Source organism: Pelobates fuscus, chromosome 13, assembly GCF_036172605.1.
Source record: "Pelobates fuscus isolate aPelFus1 chromosome 13, aPelFus1.pri, whole genome shotgun sequence".
Lineage (NCBI taxonomy): Eukaryota > Metazoa > Chordata > Amphibia > Anura > Pelobatidae > Pelobates > Pelobates fuscus.
Window position 1 is genome coordinate 68,444,691 of NC_086329.1, and position 26,043 is coordinate 68,470,733.

General features: G+C 39.2%; 1 protein-coding gene across 2 annotated transcripts in view; it reads left to right on the plus strand.

Moving 5' to 3' along the window:
• Window positions 1-26,043, plus strand: part of FUT8 (fucosyltransferase 8) — a 173,286-nt gene that overhangs the window by 91,642 nt on the left and 55,601 nt on the right. The window contains exons 1-2 of one of the 2 annotated variants that reach the window (XM_063438911.1): window positions 4,806-4,931; window positions 21,435-21,793. In XM_063438911.1, coding sequence (XP_063294981.1) covers window positions 21,591-21,793 — 203 coding nt within the window. In that variant the 5' untranslated portion in view covers window positions 4,806-4,931; window positions 21,435-21,590. Of the gene's footprint in view, window positions 1-4,805; window positions 4,932-21,434; window positions 21,794-26,043 lie in introns of those variants that run through there. The other variant, XM_063438912.1, reaches the window with a different exon arrangement.

The following is a 26,043-nucleotide window of genomic DNA, read 5'->3' on the forward strand; positions in this document are numbered from 1 at the left end:
TGACTGAAGGGGTTTTCACCCCTTCAGCAACTAGGGATTGGGAAGTGGGAGGGAGAGGGGGGACCTGCAGTGCCAGGAAAACAGATTGTTTTCCTGGCACTGGAGTTTCCCTTTAAGCACTTACTTGCTTAATTGTGTTCATATTAGTCACTTATATGGCATGCATTTGTATATTTTTAAGGTTATAGGAGTGTTTTAATTCTGCGCACTAACTTATCTTTTTTGACTTTGTAAGTGTGCTTTATTTGTTAAATGAAAAATACTCATTGGCGTGTCAACGTTTCAGTCCCTCTGGCATTTCTAAGGCCTCGTGCTGCTCCACAATAGATATAAACAAATATATAACAATAGAACTTCATCAACTTTTGATATAGTATAGAAGTAAAACTTTACTTTAATTATTCCAAAATATATATATATTTTTACATTTCAGTTAATTTAGTAAACTTTTCATAGGGATAAACATAAGAACAGTGCACATAGTGTCTATATAACAGTCATAATGAAAAGATAAAATGCATGTGAGGTACTCTCCACCCTCTGCTTCAATCACCATACCAGCAGCTGTCGAAAATGCACAGGATCAGAGGCCCAAACTCTGATATAAAGGAGTAGTAAAGCAATTCTTCCATAGCGATTTGCATTCCAGCCGGTCACCACAGAGACCACGGAAACGCAGTTGCAAAAATGAGGATAACCAATATGTAGAGCTGCAATAAGTGTCCATTCAATTCCATGGTGACCTGATCAGAGAGCAAATATTATGTATGTGATAACTGTGTACATCTTTTTTTTTTCTCTCTCCATAGTTCTTATATGATTATGTTGTGTTTTATTTATTTTTGGTCTCTTGATTCTGGGCTATAACCTTCTTCGACCATCCTTGAGTTATAATAGGATCTCTAGTTACATATTCCAAATATATATATATTTTGTGGATTTTCATGTTCTTTTAGATTGGGGTCTGGGTTCTTGGCCCCGATTGGATCTGTGGTTGCCCTTTCCTATTTGTGGTTTATATCGATCTGGATTACATTTCTTCTGTACCTCTACCAATAGGGGGTAGTGTTTATATAATATTGGGATATCTGGCTTAAACCCATATCATATGCTGTTCCTTGTCATTTTACCCATTCACCGGTAGGGGAGCATTGGTATTCGTAGGACCGGAACACTCGGTTCAGCACACAATGTGAGTTATGTCCCTATTTGTTTTGGTTTTTTTAGTAGATCAATTTTTTTAATTTTGTTGTGAATAGAAGAGAAAGGATAAAAGATTGTCATGTATCAGGAGACTCGCAGGTCTTAGGAAGCATTTGGTCGTGCAAGACCATGCCAAGGATAATATCAGAGAGAAATACCAATAATGGAAGTCATAAGAATCGTACATGTCTAATCGTGGCTTACACTTAAGTAACAGTATTTCCAAATGCTGTCATTAACGAAAGATAAAATTAACTATATCAGACAAAAACGGGTATGGAAACACGTGATCGCCTGTTGTTCACCCCATTGAGAGCCTCGTATACCCAGTATATATTATGGCCCTTATGCAGTATTGATCACTAGGAAGCATCTGGAGGTCTAAAGGAGGATGGGTCCTGAAGTACCCTGGTAGTAAAATCTGCAATGTGTCTGTAGAGAATTGGTATCAAGCCGCACCATGTATTCTTATTGTTCCGCTGTAGTCCATTGTTCATGGGTATTACGCTACTAGGGTCAAGTCATGTGTTTGTCGTCATTACACGTGAGTTTATAAAAGCAAATACGGTGTACATGTCAGGTGACTTGAGTTATGACCTTTGTGAGTATTGAGTCAGGGGGATTAGGTGTCTTCCATGGGGTAGCTGGATATGTGGGTAAATCAGCCACACCTGCGTCTTATAATTGAAAAACCTGAGAGGTGTGTCAATCGGTACCCTGTATGTCGCATCGGAGGTGTCAATCCCATCATTGTCACGGCAGTGTAGTTGCCATAAATTGGTGATCGGAGTAGAGGGTCTGCTATTTAGGAAAAATGTTTTGAGCGAAGGTCGGAGTGGGAGGTACAGAAGTTAAAGAGAAGTAAGCTAGGATTATTATTATTTTATTATTTATATAGCGCCATCAAATTCCGTAGTGCTGTACAATGGGATGAGAATAGAGGGGAGGTTGAAAGTGGAGGGGAAATTTTTTTTACGTGAGACACGCACGGGCCCTCCCTTCCCACCTCAAGCGGTCATCTGCGAGCTGAAGTAGGAGTATCTTTTCCCACTGATCGCCAGCTTATCTTTTTACACAGAGACGCCTAGCGTGGGCTATGCCTGCTGGATTCAGTTAAATGCAGGATACTCACTGTACAGGGTAGTCCTAGGGAGAATATTTAGGATTTTCACCAAAACTATAGCAATAATGTTAGGTTTTAGGCTCAGTGAAAGGTTTTCCCCAAGGAGCTTCAGCCACATGCGACTATCTCAGTCGGCTATCAGGCCCCTCCCTGACCATCACCAGTTCATTCTATACATAATATAGCGATAAGAATGCCGGCTCACTCTATACATGATGTAGCTATAAGATTGCCAGCTCACTCTATACATGATGAGTCAGTTTACTCTACAATTTGGATGGGGGGGGGATGCCAGTTCCCTCTGTTCATTCTGTACATGGTTTTACTATATGGAAGTCACATTGCTATGTGCATGTTTGCTACGTGAACATCTGTTCACTCTGGGCTTAGTTTTGCCATATGAATGTCTGTTTGCTCTGTGCATGGTTTTGCTACATGTAATCAGTTCACTATGTTTATCTGTATTAATGTCTGGTCCCATCATGTCTAGTTTTTCCTATGAGATTTGCCGCGTTCACCCTATCCATTGTTTTTCTATATATTCACTTTATTGTATGGCGTGCACAGTTTTTCTAACAAAAGTTTTTTGTTCTTACTCTGCATTTGAATGCCAGTGCACACTATACATTATTTTGCAATGAGGTTGTCTGTTCACATTATACATTGTGTGGATAAAGATCACTTACTGTATACATTGTTTCGCTATAAGAATGTCCTGTTCACAAGTGAAACCCTCTCAGGTCAGATGGGACAGTTGGCACTGTGCTTACTTTATCTCAGAGCTCATGCGATCTTGCAAATTTTTTAAATCTGTGATTTTTACTCGGCCAGAGAAGTGTCTTGTCTTTGCTAAACAGTATCCACGCTAGATGCATTTCTACAGTTGACCTGTGGGAATATTTGTCAATTTATCTAAATGATTTTTTTTTTTGCCCTCAGATTGTTCTGTGACTTTTTCTATAACTTATTACATAAGCAAGTTTCAACATATGTTTCATCAACGTAATATATACATATATGTGTATATATTATAAATACTTTTTCAGATAATCTACTAACATACTTTAAAACGTGTGAATGCCTGCTACCGGGGGTAAACTACAGTTTACTAAAAATAAAGTTTTTGAAGACAGGTGGCTGTTACATTCTTTAACTTAATTAAAGTTAGAACATATCTAGGAGTTAAGTTAGACTTCAGCAGCGCTAGTGTCACGTGGAAATCCTTTAAATGTTATTTATGATATCCGACTAGCTGATTACTTGGATGAAAGAGAACTGGAATGGACCTAAGACCTTTAATTTTTAATATTAAAATGTTGCTTATATTAAAGGATGCTTCCATGTACGTGTGCAGATTCCCCTCTTCGTATAAATCAACATATACAGTGTCAAGGTCTTAAAGGAAGTAAAATAAATAAGTGGTTATTGTTTAAATGCATTACACTTGTGATTTATGCAAATTCCCTTTCTATGTTGTGTTTCACTGTATTGCAAATACGTAATGGCCTTATGTCTTCTTGAGTAAGAGACTCAAGCCAAATACCTCTTAGTCCACATCTCCCAGACCTTCCAAAAATTACCTCTAAATGTAGTGTGCACTGAGCTCTTAATTACACCCATTAAATAACACATGACATTTGGATTACAGTTAAAAAATTTAAGGATTAGTAAAATATAAATGTACGGAGTGATAACAAGATCTAAAATTGTCCTTTTTTTTCTTTTTTTTTTTTTACAGTAGTTGTTTTGTAGATGATATTTCATTTAAATCCTCTTTTTTCTCTCTTTTCAATGTACTAATAAAATATTTTTACCTTTTTTAAATTATACAATTATTTATATTATTTTTACACTTTTATATATTTATTTCGGGCGCTTTAACTCATGAGAGCTAGCGGAAACTACATTAGCATGTGAGTGGGGACTGAATAGTTTCTGGCAGCCCCTAGATAAGAAGAAAACCGTTCTAAAACACATTGACCATTTTCAATGGCACCATAACCACTACAGTGCGCCTGTGTGGTGATGGTGCTCGAGAGAGAGTCCTTTTGACTATTACACGTGGGGCAGGGAGCTGTAAATTAGAATAGCTATTGCAAATAGATCTTTGTATTTCTACATTTAGAGTGTTCCATTCATTTGTTTCTCTTATCATTTACTACTTCTTGTAAGGAATCAAATTTCATCTATACACCCAAATTGTTTGCATAAGTAAGATAGAAAATATTTTCCTACTTAAAGCTTTCTTTCGAATGTTATTTGCTTCCAGGTACATATTCATGTTTGTTTGTATATTTCACTAGCACACCATAAAAAAATAAAAGTTGTCATTTTTATTAAAACGATGGCTTTTTTGCTCGGAACACATTTACTCCCTCACCAGATAGTAGGCACTTGCTGCCGGATTTTCTTATTCATATGCAACTACACTAGTCTATATACTTTGTGGTGTATTCTCAAACATAAGCAGTCGGCCAAGTAGAACAGGTGGAAACATTTGCAGCTCAGATTACTTTGGTGACGTGTTCTGAATGTGCCCGTATTTCATCTGTTTTACCCAACTCCTTTAAAGGTGTTATATCTTTGAAATTAACAGTCTGGGTTTGTAAGTACTTTTACATTTTATTTGTATTTAGAGTCTACAAATAATTTATCAATGTTTATCTGTATTACAAATAATGTTTTATGGAATTTCTGTAGGTGACTGTAACAAATGTTTTTCATTTGCCCTTTATCTTCCAATAGCTAATAGTGCCGAAGTAATTCCTATTAATGCATATAGTACCTGAATTTTTCTGCACTTTTTTTCTTTTCATTCATATTATTTAAGCATGTTTCTATGTTTTCTAGTTCACATGGACATGTGTAAGTCTGAAAGTTTACATGGATTGAGCATTTCAATATTCCGTAGCAAACATGCAGTTATCTAATTGTTGTTGGATTGCAACTCATATGATGCTCTGGCAGCCACAGGAATTTTTATTTTAGTCTGATGCTGGTCATTATGAAACTTAAGGTTCCATCACAGCTATATTAATACCAAGAAATGACATGCAGTTCAGTATATTATTTGGTTAATTTAATTAGAATGTTTTGCCCTTGGAAATATAGAATTAAGGGCGAAAAAAAATATTATCGTTTTTGTTTTCCTTTTAACATTTTCCTAACTAGCTCTTCCTAGAAACATTTATATATACGAGATACATGTGTTCTAATAAGTCATGGTTTCTATACTAAAAATATATTTGTATTATTTATCATGACACTTATGATTTAACTGTGGCTTTGCACTTTAGGGTCAATGCAATTCACAACCCTTTACTTTACCTAATCCCACTTAATCCTGACATAACCAAAGGTATTTGGCACGACAAAGCCTTTTTTTTCTGTTAAATTTGCAAACAAATGTTTGTTCATAGGTGAAACTGAAAGAATGGGCTGTAACAAAATTATTGTACCCTCCTTGCCGGTCAGCAGTGTGTGTCAAATGAAACAAATTTAAGTTCAACAATGTTTTTTAAATATACTCACAGAATTTTAGCTATAATTTCCTATTCATTGGAATTATTATAGAAATGGCAATGTTGGTATACTTTGGTAGAAAAATAAAACCAGATATATAAAAGTGTTTGCATAAACTGAGAAAAATAATTTCCATATGTTATCATCGTTTTGCATTATGTTCATGCAGAATACTTTGAGAGTCTAGTGCTTTGTAGCTGGTTTATTCAAATGCCAAGCCTATAGACTTTAGCTGACCACAACCCACAAAAAATTGTTAAATGGTTGGCACGGTTTCTTGGTGTCTTTGTAGAACACGAACAACATAATTAACTTATAGTTCATTATTCCTGCTTTGTGGAAACCCTGTGTTTTAGGCTGCCATTCCGTGTGAAGAGCAAATTTTATGAAAGAAAATGTAAGCAAAGCCAAAGAGGTTTTTATCTTTTACAACTGGATTAATGGTCTTCTCCACTAAATCTGTATTAGCCCGCCATTAGTGATGAATAGGACTTCTCCTTAGTTTGTGGTGATTTGTGCCACGCAGTAAAGTTCAATCCCCATTACAACTAGCACTGCAGAACTGAGATTTATTTTATTTATTTTTTTATTCGTAGTTTTTATTGGTTTTTGGATAACAAAGGTACAGAAAGTAAAAAGGGGATTGGTTAGTTGGGGTACATCACACCATCCGTACATCAAAAATCCAGGGAGACAGCTGCGATACTTCATGTTCGGCAAGTCACAGTTGCCAGCGCAAGCGAGTGCCCATTTAAGTCTTGTGCTCAATACTATATAGCAGTCAACCCAAGTCAACTGGTGTTGTGGTGTGGGTATGTTATCGAGCATTCAGAATAACTGCGTCGGTGATGAATAAGGTGTATGTCCGAGGGGAAACGCAGGTGTTTAACATTAGGAACGAAAGGCAGAACAACAGTTAGAGAATGTTTCTAAGAGTATGTTAAGCTATGTATATCCTATAAGTACCAGGTATTGTGACTGAGAATAAGAATGAGTGAGTGCCAGGCCGGACTTGGGCGTCTGGACCTGGGTGGGTATTAGCAGGAAGCAATAAAGCCGCTACAACTGGTTCCCATCCATATTCCCTATCCCATGCACTCCAAGCCTCACTAAACCTTTCTTTTCAGGCTGGATGTGAGCGCTATTCACTCGCAAGTATGGGACTGTTGTATCTTGTCCAGTAGCTGGGAAAGCGAAGGACAGTCTGGGGATTTCCATTTTTGAGCTATAAGGTTTTGTGCTGCTGGTATAACCAAAGCTGTCAATTATTTCTGGCCAGAGGTCAGAGATGTTGGGAACAGCAGTAGTAGGCAAATAGGAGCCGTTAATACGAGTTTAGGGATGTCTAGGGTATCTAGGACAGAACAAACTACAGTCCAGAGATGCTGACCACCACCACAAATGTATGAGTGTGCCTATATCCGAGGCACACCTCCAGCACGTAGAGGATGAGTTGGAGAACATACGTTGAAGTCTCCGAGGGGTCATGTACCAGCGATACAGGAGTTTCCTATGTGCCACTATATGGGAGAAGTATTTCATCCACCTAGATAAGTCATTGAGGGCATGAAGCCAGTCTATATCCGTCAAGAGTCTACCACAGTCTATCTCCTACTGTGTCTTGTACTGTTGGGTTTTGAGTGGTAAGAGTTCCTGCCAAGACTTATAGCACAGAGTGAGGGCTTTAGGTTTGGTAGGCGAGGACCAACATCTTTCAATGAGTAACTGAGGGGCAGTATAACCAGGACTCCGTGTGGTGTCCAATAGCTTGCATGGGTGTTTAAGATGCTGTTTAGCTTCAAATAAGAAAAGATGGCACCATTTGGTATCTGCCATTGCTTCTGTAGGGCTGGAAATGACCTAACTATATTGACTTCTATCAGTTGGGAGATTTGTGTGATTCCTACCTCAAGCCAGTATTTGAGAGAAATATCTGGTGAAATGGCCTTAAGGGCCGATATGGGTGATTTGGCATGGAAAGTAGTTCTATATCCCATGGCCAGCAGAAACTCATCCCAGAACTATATTGTGGTTTGTGTAGTTGGAAATAGGTCAGGCCTCTTTGTTCTGAATGGTCTCTGCGTCCACAGGTGATTTGTCAGGACTGGTCTGGAAATTGTGTCTTTTTCATGTCTGTCCACTGGATCGTATTGGGCTGGGCATGGAGGATGATTCCCGCAGATAACATTAGTTTTTTTTGTTTTGTTTTTTTTTAATTATTTATTTTTGCGGGTAATCAAGATCAACAGGTTACAGCGTGTGCAAGAAAGGTTTCCATCATATATCACAGCGTGAAATAACAACAGCATCACATGCATATTATAGACCCATTTTTGTAATTTTTAGCTTACATTCCTCATAACTGCACTGTCTAGTTGACTAATTATGGCCTGGAGGTTGTTGGTAGGATGCTTATGCGCCCTCAAGGTTTTCAGGGTATAAGCTATGCTTCAACGGAAGACCGTGTAGGGTGCATAGTGAGTGGTGAAGGTCGTCATAGGTCGAGTACAGACCTAGTATTTACCTGGTGGTAATCAGTAGGTATTTACGCCAGCTAGGTATGCTGATTTATGTGCCCCAGAGTGTCAGCTCGCTTGTTAGAGGAAGGAGCACGTTAAAGTAGAGGGGAAAAAGGGAGGGGGGGGGGGGAATGAATAACAGGGCCTGGAAACTGTCAGCTTACGGAGCCAGTTATTGGTAGCGGTCATACATCAACTGAAACTAAGAGTACATAAAATGTTTGGGAACTTGCAGAAAAATAATACAATAACAATATAAAATTATAAAAACAGTGTCAGATGTACAACCTAGAACGTTTTGACTTGGGACGCCTTGGAACAACATTGAAATATTAAGTGTGCCTTAAACCTAAAAAGTTATATCATTTTATTTTATATGGGGTGAGTTACTCTAACCAAAACCAGTGTTTTATGAAAACATTGTTTGGTTTTGTAGGATTAACCCTTTTATTTGTAACATTTAGGCTAACATTTGGTAATGTACCCAAGATATATACACACTATATACTGTATTGGCTTAAATTTAGCAGACCCAGTTTTCAGTTAACCACATTTCTCGGTTTAGCAACTAAAAGCGTATATTTTTCTTCCCTTTTGTATCTAGTTTTCCCCTGCTTTTAAGTTCCGTAAAATCTATACGTTCAGTGAGCATTGAGCTTTTCGGTATTGATGTACATTGTTTTGTTGTCTCTTGTCTGTTTTTTTTTACTCCTCTGCCGTCATCTGTTTTTCAATAGTACTCCCAAGTGAACTCACCAGAGGGGAAAACAACACTATTATTTCATTCTAACACCCAGGGAATTCTGTTCGAAAGCTCTGTTGTTTCTGAAAAGAAAATATAACTCAGTCTCTGCAGTCCCAGTTTTTGCCATAGAAATCACTATTTTTACGGACTTGAGCTGTATGTGTAGTTTAAACTGTAAAGAAACTTTAAAAGAACCGTGGACATTGTATCTAATGGATACATAAATCGGAGCATAATTTAGAGCTGGGTTTTCTTTTCAGAGCACACTTTGATATTTCCCATAAATCCCTTTCTTAAAAGTTTTCAGTGATTCCTAATTGGCTTATATGTTGTTGCTGGGTACATTGTCCATTTGTTCAAACCTTATAGGAATTTAGATTGAGGTCATCTGGATACCGTGACCAACTGAAATTATTGGACGGAAAATTATTCCAAATTCTTTGGCAGTTTGTGTGTGAGAAGCTGGGATTCCTGCGTGTTTTACCAGGATTCTGTCCGGATATAAAAAAAATGTATTGCAGTCTTTTTATCTTAAAGGACCACTATAGTGCCAGGAAAACATACTCGTTTTCCTGGCACTATAGTGCCCTGAGGGTGCCCCCACCCTCAGGGACCCCCTCCCGCCGGGCTCTGGGGAGAGGAAAGGGGTTAAAACTAACCTTTCTCCAGCGCCGGGCAGGGAGCTCTTCTCCTCCAATCCTCCTCCTCTCCTCCTATTTGGCTGAATGCGCACGTGCGGCAAAAGCTGCGCGCGCATTCAGCCGGTCTCATAGGAAAGCATTATCAATGCTTTCCTATGGACGCTTGCGTGCTCTCACTGTGATTTTCACAGTGAGAAATACGCAAGCGCCTCTAGCGGCTGTCAGTGAGACAGCCACTAGAGGATTTGAAGGCTGGATTAACCCTTATATAAACGTTTATAAAAAAATGGGTTAACCTTAGCTGGACCAGGCACCCAGACCACTTCATTAAGCTGAAGTGGTCTGGGTGCCTAGAGTGGTCCTTTAAGAACAGTCTGAAAAGACTTTTGTTATAATATATCTTTTGAATGTTTTTAGATTATGAATAGCTTGTTTTGACTTTGAATATCTTTAATCTGGGCAATAATGCCATTTAAAATCACAGCTGACTGTCTTGCTGGAGACATAGTCTAATCAATAAAATCTTTTTATAAAGAGCAGATCTGGAATCAAGTTGTAAAAGTGAAGAAACCCGCGTGAGACATCAATTGGTTTCCATGGTGACTCTTCCACTTTTTATTGATTTGCCTAACAATTGCAAAATGAAATAAAAAAAGAATTACACATTTTAGCACTGTACTTCCAAATGTTCTACGGTTTTGACTCCGAATCAGCTGCTCAACTAAATAATATAAACTCTCCCCATCTTCTTGATGGAAGATTTTAGTGTAGAGATCATGCCTCTGAAGCTTCACTGCTCAATTCACTGGCATTTAGCAGTTTTGTTTCTGTTGATGCAGCCTTAACCATACTTCCCCTGGCTGTGACTGACTTCATTTTCAATCAGATGTAACTATCTTTAAAAGTGTGTATCTCCTTTTCTGTAAATTGAACTTTAATTAAATAGAGGAGGCTCCCGCAGGGTCTAGCAAGCTATTAACAGAGCAGGAGATAAGAAATTATAAAAAATAAAATAGAATTTGCAATAAATGAAGTGTAAACATTAGATGTCTCTTTACAGGAAGTATTTTGGAAGATTGTGTAAGTCATATACAGGGAGGTGTGCCGAGGATTGCATAAACAATGTTACTTAATTCCTAAATGTCAGAGAATTGAGACTGCAGGGGAATGATCTATACACCAAAACTGTTTCATTAAGCTAAAGTTATTTTGCTGACTGTAGTGCCCCTTTGAACACAAATCCACTATAAGGAAAGAAAATTAATACAACAACAACAAAAAAAATACACTCTATGCATATATAAACGCGTGCACACAAACATACACACACCCCCAGGTGCACACATACATACACACACTCACACACATACACACATACTCACACATATATTAACATACACTCACAGACACAAACACATATTCACATACACTCACAAACACTAATTATTCATATTTCTTTTTAAATGTAAAAATGTCCACCCAGACTCCCTACCTGGAGAGCTGGCGTGGATCTGTCCCTGGGGTGCAGTGGGGCTTCCCGTGCGGCGGGCGGCTGTCTCCGTATCAGACGCGGCGAGGGAGCTGTGTCCTCTCTGCTCCCTTTCGCCGCACGGGCTGTCTACTGATGCTGCGTATGACGTCCTATTCTGGCTCCCGGCATCAGCAACAGCGCGCAGCGAGAGGGAGCAGAGAGAACACAGGTCTGATATGGTGACAGGTGCCTGCTGGGGGGGGGGTCCATCAGGTGGCCATTAGGCCACATCTTCGCACCCCCCCCCCCCCCCCCCCATGACCGGGAGAACACTGGGGGACTTTTGGGGCGGCATTTTTGCTGCCCCCTGAGTGCCTGCAGGACCACAAACGGGAATGGCGTTCCTGCTCTAAAAAAGTGCAGAAACGCCGTTCCCACGCGTTCATGCAGGACTCGAGCCCTGCATAACAAATGCATCCCAAGCTGACCAGCTGGTGATTTTCTCTCTTCTATTGGTGAATTGTACAATATTTGGAATGTCCCAGGAGTGTTAAGTTAGAGGAAAGAAAATGTGTCTTAAAAACAGTCGTATTCCTGTAGACCCATTTTCACAGTTAAAACTATAATAAAAGTAGCTATTTTTAGCATATACATTTCTATGTATTTTGGATGTTTGTTTTGTTTTTTACATCTTTTTTGTCAAAAATACAGAACTAAAAAAAAGTACTAATATAAGCAGTAGATGAATTCAGGAGGCAGTACACAGGGGAAGGGAAAGCGAGCTTTCTCTTTCAGGCTCCTTGCCTGCAAGGGAAAGGCTTACATCTGTTGCCAGTGCGTGTTGGCGATAGATGTAAAATATGTACAGATTTGACATTAGGATGTTCTGGGCTGTCATGTGTAACTTGCCCCTGGCAAACAAGTGAAGAATCTTCTGTTTGTGCAACATTTCAAGCAGAAATTCTGCATATGCAGGCTCCTTCCCCCATGATCACTTCAAACCACTGAAGTGGGTCATGGTGGTTGTAGTATTACCTTAAGGAAAGCGTATCTGAACTGAGAAAAAATCTGACTTTGAGAAAAAATTTGAGAGAAAATTCTGTTTCTTTTAACTTAAATTTGAAATTCACGTTACATTTTTACATGAGTGAATAACCCTGTAAATGTTTAAATTAAAATTGGGATTGAGATCTACAAACACATATTCTGGATAAAACATTAAAAAAATAACACTTTTTGGGAAAACTGTCATGTCTGTTGATTTGAAAACATACTACATTTTGGCTGTGGTTAAAGTGAAACATGAGAATAATAAAATATATCTATTTTTTTCCCCTCAAGATATTAATGTATTTTGCTTTCAAAACATCAACATGCTACAGTTATCTGTGACGTCCAGTTGATGCCACTTATATTTCAAATGAGAGAAACTGATCCTTTTTTTTTTATTATTTATTTAAAAAATTAGTCACCCATCAGATTATTTTCTCGTCTCCTTTTCTGTCTTCTTTTTTTCTTAACCAAACAAAAATGGTTAGAATATGATCTTGCATGGTGATATTTATTAACTGTAATCTCCCGAGGGATTAATCTGGAATGGAGATAGTTTGGTACAAATATTGTTTTTGTTCACAATTCACAATGACTACAGTAACATGCCAGTGGCGTGTATCTCAGGGACCTACATTACCTTTCTTTCGAGTCTTGGTGAGGAACAAAGGGCTGCTAAAGTGCAGAACAGGATAGAAAACCGATCCCTTAATCTTAAAAGGTCAGATGATATTACATCCAAGCACAAGGAAAGAGGAAAGCTTCACATCTGTAATCTGTAGCAGGCAAAATTACAGTTTCAAAGATAAGAATAATGTTACCCAGCCTGACTGGGGGTTTTATATGTACTCAGAATTTTAGACTACTTTTTTTTTTTTTTTTTTCTTTCTCAGAAGTTAAGAACAATAAAGAGAACTCAGTCACATTTTAATATTCTCTCTTATACCTTTTTTTTTTATTGTATGTTTTTGTAACTTTTGTTGGATCAGCTGTGATTCTTAGTCTTTGACACTCCAGCTTGACTACGTCTTCCAGCACCATCTGAAGTGAACAAAATAGCGGAAGTGCCAAAAGTCAGTCTCCTATCTAACACAAATGAATGCATTTTCCATTATCTTTGCATTATGTCGGATAACACTGCAATGTTTTTATGTATTGGTAGGCTATATACGAAGATAAATAAAATATTATTAAACAAAGCTTCAATTATAAAATCATAAAGTTTGATTAAACAATCATATGTAATATTCAAAGTTAAAGTCCTATGCTACTAGCCACGCTTAAAGGAGCATTATATAAATGTATAGAGCCCTAGTCGTCATGTAGGTGACCGTAGCAGCGCTGCAAGAATTTAAAAAAAAAAATAACGATTTTACTCAACCCTCCACCCCCTTTTTTTTTTTTTTTTTTAACCACACGGGTCTCCCAGCTCCAGCTCTGCCTCTTTGGCTGCGATCATCATTGTTAATGATCTCAGCCAGTCCAATGCTCTCTCATAGTGCATTCATTGCAAAACCCCTCTCTGCGCCAATCACATGGTCTCCGGATACCATCTGACTAAAATATCAGTTTTACTCTATTTTATAGAAGCACCTTTAGTGGCTGTTAAGGTGACAGCCAGTAGAGAAAGGTTAACCCTGCAAAGGAGCGTTTGGTTTTGTGTTATGTTCTTCCCACTCTTCCCTTTTCTGAGTGGTTATATTTAGACTATTGGCAGCATTTCTACTTACAGGACAACATTAATTAAAAATGTATCCTGAATTCAGTGACCTTTCTCACTTGGATTCTGGCATTGGTCTGCCTTCATTTGAAGATAACTATAAATGTAATATAGTTATGATATTAATAATAGTTTAAACATGTTAAATTGTTCCCAGATTGAATCATAGGCCAGTGGAGACTTCTCAAGATCACCAACTAGATCAGGCATAGGCAACCTTCGGCACTCCAGATGTTTTGGACTACACCTCCCATGATGCTTTGCCAGCATTATGGGGGGTGTAGTCCACAACATCTGGAGGGCCAAAGGTTGCCTATCCCTGAACTAGATGATGCAATTTGGGGAAGGAAAAATAAATTTTCTTGACTAGAACATTATATTTTGGTTTGCCATTTGTCTCGTCTCACTTATACCTATAATTTCAAATTCATGCTTTGTCCACAGAGTTTAGAAACTCTTCAGATTGATAGGAACACTATAGGGTCAGGAGTACAAACCTGTGTTTCTGACCCTATAGTCGTTAAACACTATTCCTCCCCCTTGGCCCCCATTGCCCCTCTTGTAAAAAAAATAAAATAAAATGATCTGCTTCCTTGGCTGACATCAAAACTGACCATCTTATGGGAAAGCATTGGTTTGACTAAGCGTGTCAGTTGTGATATCAGCGTAGGACTTAGGTAGTGTTTGAGCAGTTTGTCAAACCTTTAAGAATGGCTTAACAGCTTGCCTAAATCCCCTGAGAGAGTGCACCACATCCCACTTCTCCTGTCTAGCCCCTATTACTCCCTGCCCTATATCAGGCCGTGAGCTAAGCATTAATTGGCTCCATTAATTGGTTAAGAATACTCCGCTGATGATCGCTGCCCTGCATAGCTCAGTGGAGCTAACCATATTCTCCTTGCAGGAGAATTCAGAATCATGGTAGCAGCTGCGGGCGCACTTAAAAAGACCCAAGTCCCCCTTACAATGAATTGACATAGAAAACCACTGAACACACAGGTCTGACCTCAGAAAGCTGTTATGGATGCCCAAACCGCTACGCCCCAAGCTACCTAATATACTCTCCATCACGGAAACACTTTTATCAACCTGGGAGACAGCCCGAGCACTGCTATGTACCACTAAACCATGGTCACAGGCTGCACTGCTGATCAGCCTACACACAGCTAATTTCACGTTCGACCATAGAGGGTGGACAAAGGGGGGTTGCACACACAGACTGGATGTATACACTTCACATATACTGCTGCCATTCCCTACGCTCCAGGACAAGCTTAACCTGCCCTCTAGAACAATATTCTCGTACCTCCCACTCAAATCTATTCTAGCAACTCAGATACCTAACGCTGAGAGTACATTCCCACACTCCAATAATAGACAGATTTAGCGTAGCGTGACCACACAAAAAAAGCGTCAAGAGGGCGTAAGGCCTTCCACGATTCACTCCAAAAGCCCACAACACACAGGACTGATGGGTATGAAAAGGTTATCACAAAAAGGGGAGTGTATAGTGACAAACTTCGATAGTTCTCTGACACAGTCAGAAACCGGTAGGACGCATATACAAAATTCGCATCTATCCATCCCCCTCTTCTTCCCCTCCCATCCCCTCTACCACCTTCCCTGATTTCCACCATCTGCACCAATCCCGAGGTGGACAAAGTACATTCCACACGACAGCAGTGACACGGACGACCAAACTACTGGAAAGGGAAGGATACGGGACAGGTACGGGGACGGACACACAATGCGTGCCCTGACCCGCATTTGTAACGTACTAGATGGATGGACAACTTGATGATTGATGCTGTAAAATGTACTATTGTTCTGGGCCGCTTAGGCCGTGCCTGAACCTCTGGCCCGTGCTGTCCACACACTGTAAAGGATAGCGAAACATGCCCATAGGATTGCAATTAATGATATGACAGAAAATAAGTACATGTTGACAATCTATTGAGAATGTGACAGTGGAAATTATGCTTTTGTGCTTTCCCCCTCCCCCTCTTTCCTTTTGTACCCCTTGTTTGAAACCCCCCCAAAACATTCTCAAATAAAAAAAAAGGCCCAAGTAAGTTATTGGGTTTTTCTTAAGTGGTTTGATAAATGACTCTGGGTACAAGGATATATCAAGTAAGAGTTTCTGAAACCTGTAATTCTTTTTTCAGCATTCGCTGTACGAAAACTGTTAGCTGAAATAAAACTCCCAGAATCCTTTGCACAACTAATTATTTGAGAAACACTGCAGCTTAGGAATGGAATCATAGAAACTGACCTTTGATATCAAATATGCAGGTGCAGTAACTACGGTAGCAAGAAATTATGTTAGGGTGGAGAAGCTTGGACAGAGTAGGCAGTATGCAGCAATACATTTTATTTATTTATTTTTGAAAACTATATCCTAGTGAGTATGCAGAAAAATACAGACCATTATTTAGGCTATACACTATAAAATGCACAATTGTGTTGGTGCCTGGAGTGCCGCTTTAAGACGATCAGATTTTTATTTATTTAATTTTCAACTTCGAACAGCTGTTTGCTAGCATGTCTACAATCCTCATTGGGGGTTTAACGAATTGTGTATTTTGGATTAACATCTATTTTCTAATTTTTTTTTTGGATCCATAACAAAAATGGTTTGTAGATGTTTAGACTATTTTGCTGTTTGTGAATCGTGCAGCTGCTCTCAGGCTCACAGCCCAAGTTCATCAAGTCATGTTAAAGTTGCAATACTTCTGTATTTTTTTTTTGTTTTGTTTGTTTTATATACTTATAGCAGTTTTACCTCCTTATTTCTGATAAGGTAAATGTTCATATGAAATAGCAGTACTTCTTTTTAAACCCGGAAGAACATTTGTAATACATATTTTGGGGGAACAAATTCATGCACTGTATATACTCGAGTATAAGCCGAGGCCCCTAATTTTACCCCAAAAAACTGGGAAAACTTATTGACTCGAGTATAAGACTAGGGTGGGAAATGCAGCAGCTACTGGTAAATTTCTAAATAAAATTAGATCCTAAAAAAATGATATTAATTGAATATTTATTTACAGTGTGTGTATATAATGAATGCAGTGTGTGTATGAGTGCAGTGTGTGTGTATAAATGCAGTGTGTATATAATGAATGCACTGTGTGTGTGTGTGTGTGTGTGTGATGCAGAGTATGATGCAGAGCCTTGGTGGGGGGTGGGGGGCATTTTTATTATTTTTTAATTATTATTTTAATATTAATTTTTTTTGTTTTATTCGTAATATTTTTTTTATTTTTATTAGTAATATTTTATTTTATTTACATTTTTATTTTTTTCGTCCCCCCTCCCTGCTTGATACATGGCAGGGAGGGGGGCTCTCATTCCTTGGTGGTCCAGTGGATGGGCTGTGTAGGAGGGAGCTGGCAGGAAGCGTTTACTTACCTTCCCTGCAGCTCCTGTCAGCTCCCTCCTCCTCCGCACCGGTCTGGTCAGCTCCCCTGTCAAGTCCCACTGTAAGTCTCGCGGCCACGTGGTGCGTTGCCACGGTAACCCATGGCAACGCTATGACCCCGCGGCTCTCGCGAGACTTACACTGGGAGCTGACAGGAGCTGCAGGAAAGGTAAGTAAACTCTTCCTGCCAACCCCCAACAGCCCCTTGTCTGTATTATGGCAATGTAAATTGCCATAATACAGAAATTGACTCGAGTATAAGTCGAGTTGGGGTTTTTCAGCACAAAAAACTCTACTTATACTTGAGTATATACGGTAAGTGTTTAGGACCCAATGTGGTTGAACAGGTAGTGTTTGACATAACCTGCCCAGCTTAGAAAGCAGAGAAGCGTCTGAGACCTGGGCAACAAATATATTTTGCCTTTAGCAGCTGAATATATTTTTGTTGGGTTCGGAATTTCATAGTATACATACCCCTACTCGTGGCATAGCGAGTTGGGGCATTCGGAAGATTTTAATTTTCTTATGCTAATATGGGGGTCATATTGACCACCATAGAGTAAAGGGTGTATCGCGGGGGAGGCTAGGAAGTGTTTTTGTGGTATGAGAGGAAGATATGGGTGACGCGGCTTCTTAGGGTTAACTAGTGGTCACTACAAGTGGATGTAGGTGGCTGGTAGGTGATCCTTCTGTCATAGAGATGGCTGACAGACTTATTTTAGGAGGTTAATATTAGTGCTGTGCAAAAAATAATCAACACTGCTTCAGAGTCTGGCTCCCAGATTTAAACAAGATTGATCAAGCACCCACCTTACAAAGTAATGCTAAGAATGAGTCTTCTTTACATTATGTAACTCAAGATAAAGTTGGTCATTGCATAACAAAATTAAACAAATCTTGCAAAGCCCCAATGCAATAAGCTACACAAAATGACTAATGGGTAAATGTAGGCAATAGGATTGTATTAATTTGGACCATTAAGCCAGAGGGCCTGAGGAATATTTGCAATTTTGTGGTTTTGGTAGACTTTATATAAGTCTAAATTACAGTTTGACCTTTATTTATTTGTTTTTTCTATGTTTGGTTATGCTCTTTATAATCGCTCTCTTGCTTGTACTATGAATCCATGTATTTGTGGAACTCTGGCTTGTTGTATATTGTTTACCGTTTTTAACACCAGTCTTTGCTAGTGTTGGCCTATGCGCACATCAGTTTTCATCTATCCTCATTTTGCAACCTAGGAGGTGTTATGTTAGGCTTCTCTCTTTACACTCCTTAATTTTCATTTATCTCTGTGTGGCTCACTACCATAACTAATAGTATGCACCATTCATGCCCCAAACAAAAGTACTTCTGTAAAAGTTAAAATGACCAGTAGGTTGGCATGCCTTTTGTTCTTAGTCCTCTTACCGCAACAATTCCAATTCCTTGGCTTAAAATTCCTAATTGAGGAAGATTTTTTGCAAATAAATATCACTTAAAGAATATAAACAAACGTAGGTAGGGGTCGCACTCAGTCACAACAATTAAACACAGGGTGCTACTGAGCATAGGTCAGCAAAGAACCCCAAGGGATATGTACAAATAGAAAAAATCCCAGGCACTCACTGCGATTGTCTCCAGGCATATTTATTGCACCGTTTCGACCTGTTAAGGTCTTTATCGAGCTTGATAAAGACCTTAACAGGTTGAAACGTTGCAATAAATCTGCCTGGAGACAATCGCAGTGAGTGCCTGGGATATATATATTTTTTTTTTATTCTTTATTTATTCATCGACAGACATTCAGTGCGACATCAATGTTGGCTTACGCAGAAGTCTAGTCACCAACTTTTGTTTTGATTATGTTACATAAAGGAAGGTTGGGTTAGTAGCGTACATTGTATATATTGTTGGTACAATTCGTGTGGCTTGCGCAGAAGCCGTTGTTGTGTAGTGTTCCGTTTTGTCTGTCAATGGTTTTCTTTTACTTTATGTATGGAACATGAACAGGAAAATATGGCCTGGGATTTTTTTATTTTATTTATAAATAAACGAGTATGGCGAGGGCCAGATTGGCTCACCGGGATACAGGGAAATGTCCTGGTGGGCTGAGGCACTTGGCTCCACACAGTGCAGCAGCCTCTCCTCCCCCCACCCAGTACACACAGTCATGCTGGAGGCCTGAGGAGCTGAGTAGTGAAGGTCCACTCTCTGGATAGGCAATTTACTTTATCCACTCACGAGCAGCAAGTACTGGAAAGTGAACTTTCAATGCTGCTAGTGAGTGAGGTATAAGGAGCAGACCGCTAGGAGGCTGGAGTGAATGCAGAGAGGATGGCAGTCATGGTCCCTATCTGACCGCCTTTACCCACAGGAAGCATGTGACCTGGTAATTGGGCACCGGAGGGCAGCCCACGCGGGTCTTTTGAAGTTTAGCTTTCTGTGTGTAAAGGCTGTGAGGCATTGGGAGGGGTCTGCAGGGGCCCAGTATTAGAGCTGCTGGCTGGAAGCTGGGAATGAGTTTCCCATTTATTTTTCATCAATCCATCACAAATTCAACATTTTAAGCAGAGTTACAGAAGTGAACGGAGCAAGGTGGACTCAGTGAGCAGTAATACCCAAGTATTTCATGTTCATTTTACGGATTCTTAGGAATTGTGTATATTTGATGGTGTAATTGTTAGTGTGTTTGGTATATTTCTGAAGGTATTGTGTGTGTATTTATGTGTGTGTCAGTATGGATCACTGTGTGGATGTGTGTGTGTGTGTGTGTCAGTATGGATCACTGTGTGGGTGTGTGGGTGTCACTATGGATCACTGTTTGGATGTGTGTGTGTCACTATGGATCACTGTGTGGATATGTGTGTGTGTGTGTGTGTCAGTATGGATCACTGTGTGGATGTGTGTGTGTCACTATGGATCACTGTGTGGATGTATGTGTGTCACTATGGATCACTGTGGATGTGTGTGTGTCACTATGGATCACTGTGTGGGTGTGTGTGTGTGGGTGTGTCAGTATGGATCACTGTGTGGGTGTGTGGGTGTCAGTATGGATCACTGTGTGGATGTGTGTGTGTGTGTGTCAGTATGGATCAATGTTCAATCTTTTGTTTTTTCCCACCTGTATACCTGGAACAATTAATGATAGGGCTGGTATAAACATTTTCCAGGGCTGCTTTTTATTCCCAGTCCATCCTAGCTATGTGTAGCTAGTAGGAGTAGCTACACATAGCAAGGAGATGGCTGCTTCTTGCTGAGCTCCTGACAGCAACAAGTTATACCACGAGCATCAAGACATTATTCCTTTATAGGGAACTAGAAGAGAGGCACAGATGGTCAGGGAACCTCAGAGGGAGGAAATACTCATCTTTGACTAAATAGTTTAGAGACAGAACGCCATGCAGGCAAAGCGCACCGACAAACAGACATTTTGCACAGAATTGACATAAGGCCAATGTCACATGAGCTGGGGGTACAACTTGCCCCAGCACACAGTTAATAATATCTCTGTATGTGCAGTGTTTCAAACAGAAACACTGCACATTCTGACTCCTACTGACGTGGTCATGGTGCTTGGATAAACCTTTAATACCTAAAAAACAAACCTTTACATTTGTTTTTGTTTTTTTGTTCTAAACCCTTATATTTTAGTATATGTAGGAACGGTTTCCCCAGAGCTTTTCTGGAAAAATTAATTTCTGCCTCTAGAACCCATTATATAAGAGTCAAATATTGGTAAGATATTTGTTCACTGTCCGTGACCTCAATTTACCCATTGTGAAGATCTAGAAATGCTTAAATGACCCTAGTGTCTTTTATTACTATCATGCTCATTGGTCACAATTAGCAGCAATATGTGATATTTGTAATGCATCTTAGACTACACTGATGATTATCACCACATAATTACATCTGTATGCAAATGTTCTATGCTATTTTGTTAAATTATTAAAGTGCCTGTTTAAAACTAGTGTATATAGATAATTATTTATTTTTAATTACTAGTTCAGTAAGCATGTCTGTATTTCCTCTAGAGACTGTAGAAAGGCAGAGCCTCTAAGAAAATGGATTTCACACTGAAAAGGTTGTGACCAGTGGACGGTTGGATATTAGTCACATAGAGAACAAGAATAAGGATAAGCTATGTTTCATTCCTGAGAAAAGACCCTTAAAAAGGGTTGGTGTTGAAGATGCGACCATGGACTGGTTCCTGGCGTTGGATTATGCTCATCCTTTTTGCTTGGGGGTCATTACTGTTCTATATCGGTGGACATTTGGTAAGAGATAATGACAACCCAGACCACTCCAGTAGAGAATTATCGAAGATACTGGCAAAACTTGAACGATTGAAACAGCAAAATGAAGACTTGAGACGAATGGCAGAATCCCTCAGGTAAGACTGAGAAAGTAATATATGTAGAATTTTTAGGATTGTCGATATGTGATATATTTTGTAGTGGTTTCTATTAAAGTAGAATTTTAAAAGCCTATGTTTATTAAGATAAATTGGAACCGACTATTATTTGAACAATGCAAAAGTTATCAGAGAGATGTTTTGTGTGATAGAATAACATTAGTGTTTTTTGAAAATGTGGAAAGCGTTTTTTTTTGTTTTTTAAAGGCACCCACTGCACCTTAATCTCCATAATAGTTTTGTGGTGCATAGTATTACGTTAATTAACTTCATAAAATATCACCTTGTTTAATTCAATGCCAATGTACCCCATTCTCGGCAGGTCCTACTCCACCATCCTAATGCCTGCTCTTATTAGATTAATCCACTTACTTGGGAAATGCTTCCTCCTAGGATTCTCTGCTGGTCAAGGGTAAATAGGGCCCTTGAATGAGGCACATGTGACAGGGGTGCAAAACCGGAAGTTGGCCTGGACTCCCAAATATAAATATATGAAACCTAGGGGCTGCACTCACCTGAACATGCATACATTATATGGTGCTGCTGGGGCCTATTTATACAATTACAGTGTATGATCATACATTGCATAAGCCCATGTAAGTGGATTAATCTCTTAAGAGCAGGTAGGACCTGCAAAGAATGGGGTACATAAACATTGTGGCAGGCTTATGCAATGTATGATCATATACTGTAACTAAACCCCCATCATTGTAACTAAACCCCCATTATCTTTAGCGAGGTGTTTAAAAAAAAACAAAAAAAAAACAATTACATTCTGTAAAACTTCAAATTGTCTCTTTAGTGAATAAGCGAGTGCGTTGGATCTTGTATGTTGTATAAATTGGCCCCAGCATCACCCTATAATATATGCATGTTCAGGTGAGTGCGGATATATATGCAGATATATATATTTTATTCTTTATTTTTTTATTTGTGATCTAATTTTTAAAAAATGTCTTGAAAAGTATATGCAAAATAACATTTTATGCAGTTGCCATAAAAATATGCCATACAACGATAAGATTCTGTGATTGCAGTGGTGTTTTTATTTAACATAGAAGTGTTTTCAAGGATCTCTGACTTTAGGTGTATTGTAATATGCCTCCCTATTTGCTGAACTCTTTAGAAGGCTGTGCAATGCATATATATTGTTTTTTTTTTTTTTTTTTTTGTTATGAGAAACATAAATAAAAGTGCTGTGAGTAGAAAAGAGATCAAGATGAAAACAGCTGTAGAGTGCATAATGAAAAAACAGTTGACATAAATGCTCAGTCTTTTACAGAAGATCTTGAAACCGACCATAAGTTGTTTTATCCTGGACTCATATTGCACAAATGAATCAAAAATCTAGTTCCCTCATTTTCCACGTACTACTTGGGGTCAAGAAGGAATTTTTTTCCTAGTTTGTTGCAAAATTGGAAGTGCATCATACTGGGTTTTTTTTTCCTTCTTTTGGATCAACCTCAAAGAAAAAATGTGAGGAAGACTGAACTTGATGGACGCAAGTCTCTTTTCAGCAATGTAACTATGTAACTTAAGTGTCTGTAAGACTTCAAAATAAAATGCGAAATTGGTTACTGTTGATGTCAGTATAAAACCAGACGGACGGACGGACGCGGGCGGACGGAGACGCAGGCGGATGGACGGAGACGCAGGCAGAGGCAGGCTTAAAGGACGCAAGTCTCTTTTCAGCTATGTAACTTAAAGCGGCACTGTCATGCCGAACTTACCTTTCCCCAATCGATTCCTCTTCTCTCCCTCTCTCAGGATCTGTTCTTCTTTTCTTCCTATCTGCTATAGTTTTCTTTAAAACTTAAGAAAAAGTAAGGACTATTTCTCTTCTGGAGGTTTCCTACGCAGTGACCAGCGGAGGAGCAAAGTGTGCTTCGTTTACGGTGGTCACAGCAATTTTACCATGATCCTTGGCTTTCCTCCCTGTTCCCACGATGCTTCCTGTCACTTAGACAGAACGCCGACAAAACTTCCGAATTGCGTTCTAACAGTTTCTCCATTCGTGTTAGAACGCAATTCGGGACTTTGTTCGAATCGGAATTTCATTCAATGAATGAAACTCCGATCCTATTCATTGCTGTGGCTGCATCTTGCAGCCGCTTACTAGATAACTCCCTAATTCCCACGGTATTAGGGAGCGATCTACTTAAAGGCTGAAAGACCTAAATTGGTCTTTCAGCCAAATTTACTAATACTAAGTAAAGATTACTTAGTATTAGTAAATAATATGCCCCTACTCGCTATACCGAGAGTAGGAGCATGTCTAGTAAGCAGTAAGCAGCCTGTGGCTGCTCACTGTAAAAGAAACACACACACAAAAAAAAACAACCTATTGGCCCCACCATAGGCCAGGAGGGGAGGACAATAGGTCCCCCCCTATGAATCACAATGGGAGGGACCTATTGTCCACCCCCCGCCCCCACCCCTGCGCGGCAGGTGGGGTCCCTAAAAAACAATAAGGTGGGGGACCTACTGTCCTTCCCCCGGCCCCCACCCCTGAGCAGTGGGTGGGGGGCCCTATATAAGAATGGGGGGGACCTACTGTCCTCCCCCCTTTGCCCCCACCCCTGAACGATGGGTGGGGGCCCTAAATAAAAATCCCCCCCAATCAAGGTGACTAGGGGTCCCAAGCCCCCCCCCAAATAAAACTATACCCTACCTACCCCCCTCACCCTAAAAATAGTGAGGGGGGAATAAAATAACTAACCTGTAAAGAAAAATTCAACTTACCATTTGACGTCTTCTTTTTTCTAAAATCTTAGTTTTTCAGCCCCCCAAAAAAGGGCAAGTAAAAAGCCATCATACCCGTCGAATTTAAAATAAAATAAAAAATCCTGACGAAAAAGAAAAAACCCGACGCTTAAAAAATTAATCCATCTTCACTCATGGAGGGCTCTGCGCAGACTGAGCACTGCAGGGCGGGGCAAGGCTTATAAAGGCTTGAAATCCATCCAATCACAGTGCTCTGTGTCATTTTACACAGCGTGGGAAAATCCCAAAGAACTTTCCCACGCTGTGTAAAATGACACAGAGCACTGTGATTGGTTAGATTCCAAGCCCACCAATCAGAGTGCTATTTGTCATTTGACACAGCGTGGGAAAATTCCAAAGAACTTTCCCACGCTGTGTAAAATTACACAGAGCACTGTGATTGGGTGGCTTGAAATCCATCCAATCACAGTGCTCTGTGTCATTTTACACAGCGTGGGAAAATTCCAAAGAATGCTATATATATGCTATATTTGACCCTGTAACTTCACAAAACACCATAAAACCTGTACATATGGGGTACTGTTTTACACGTCAGACATTGCTGAATACAAATGTGTATTTTACAGTTAAAATGTCACATAGAACTAAAAACATTTTTTAAATTCTTATTTTCTCCCATTTTTTTTTTTATATTTTATTACCTTATGTTTCATACCTAAATATTCTATGTTAAATGAAAGCCCTGTTTACCCTGAATGAAATGATATCTAATAAGTGTGGTTGCACATAATATGAAAGAGGAGAATTACGGTTGAACAGATATATAGCACAAATTCCAGGTTTTGTTTTGATCTCAACGTGTACATTTGGCTCAGTACTTAAGTGGTTAATATAAAATAAATACAATTATAATATGGAAACTGAACTACACACTGTAATGTATACATATTCAGGGTTATTATGCAAGTTAAGACATATGATTGACTGGAGCACAAGTTGATTTATAGAGTATAACAATTTATTTAGTTGATAGCCATAATTAGTTGATTATTACTGCCATTTAATATTTCTGGCAGAAAGATTAAAAGTAACAATCAAAGAATTTGGATATGTTTAATGAGCACATCTGGATTTGTTATGAACCCCTACACCCACTGGCAGACTGTGTTTAGCAATCGTTCCCCAAAGGTGTAGCTAACCAGCAACAAACTATAGACAACAAACTATGCAACAATGTGCAATGTCAATCAGCAGTGGCCAAGGCCAGTAAGGTATTGTCATGCATGAAAAAGGGCATTCATTCTCGGGACGAGAATATCATTTTGCCTCTCTATAAATCACTGGTAAGACCACATATTGAATATGCTGTGCAATTTTGGGCACCTGTTCTAAAGAAGGATATCATGGCACTAGAAAAAGTGCAGAGGCGGGCTACAAAATTAATAAAAGGAATGGAACATATCAGCTATGAAGAAAGGTTAACAAATTTAAACCTATTTAGTTTA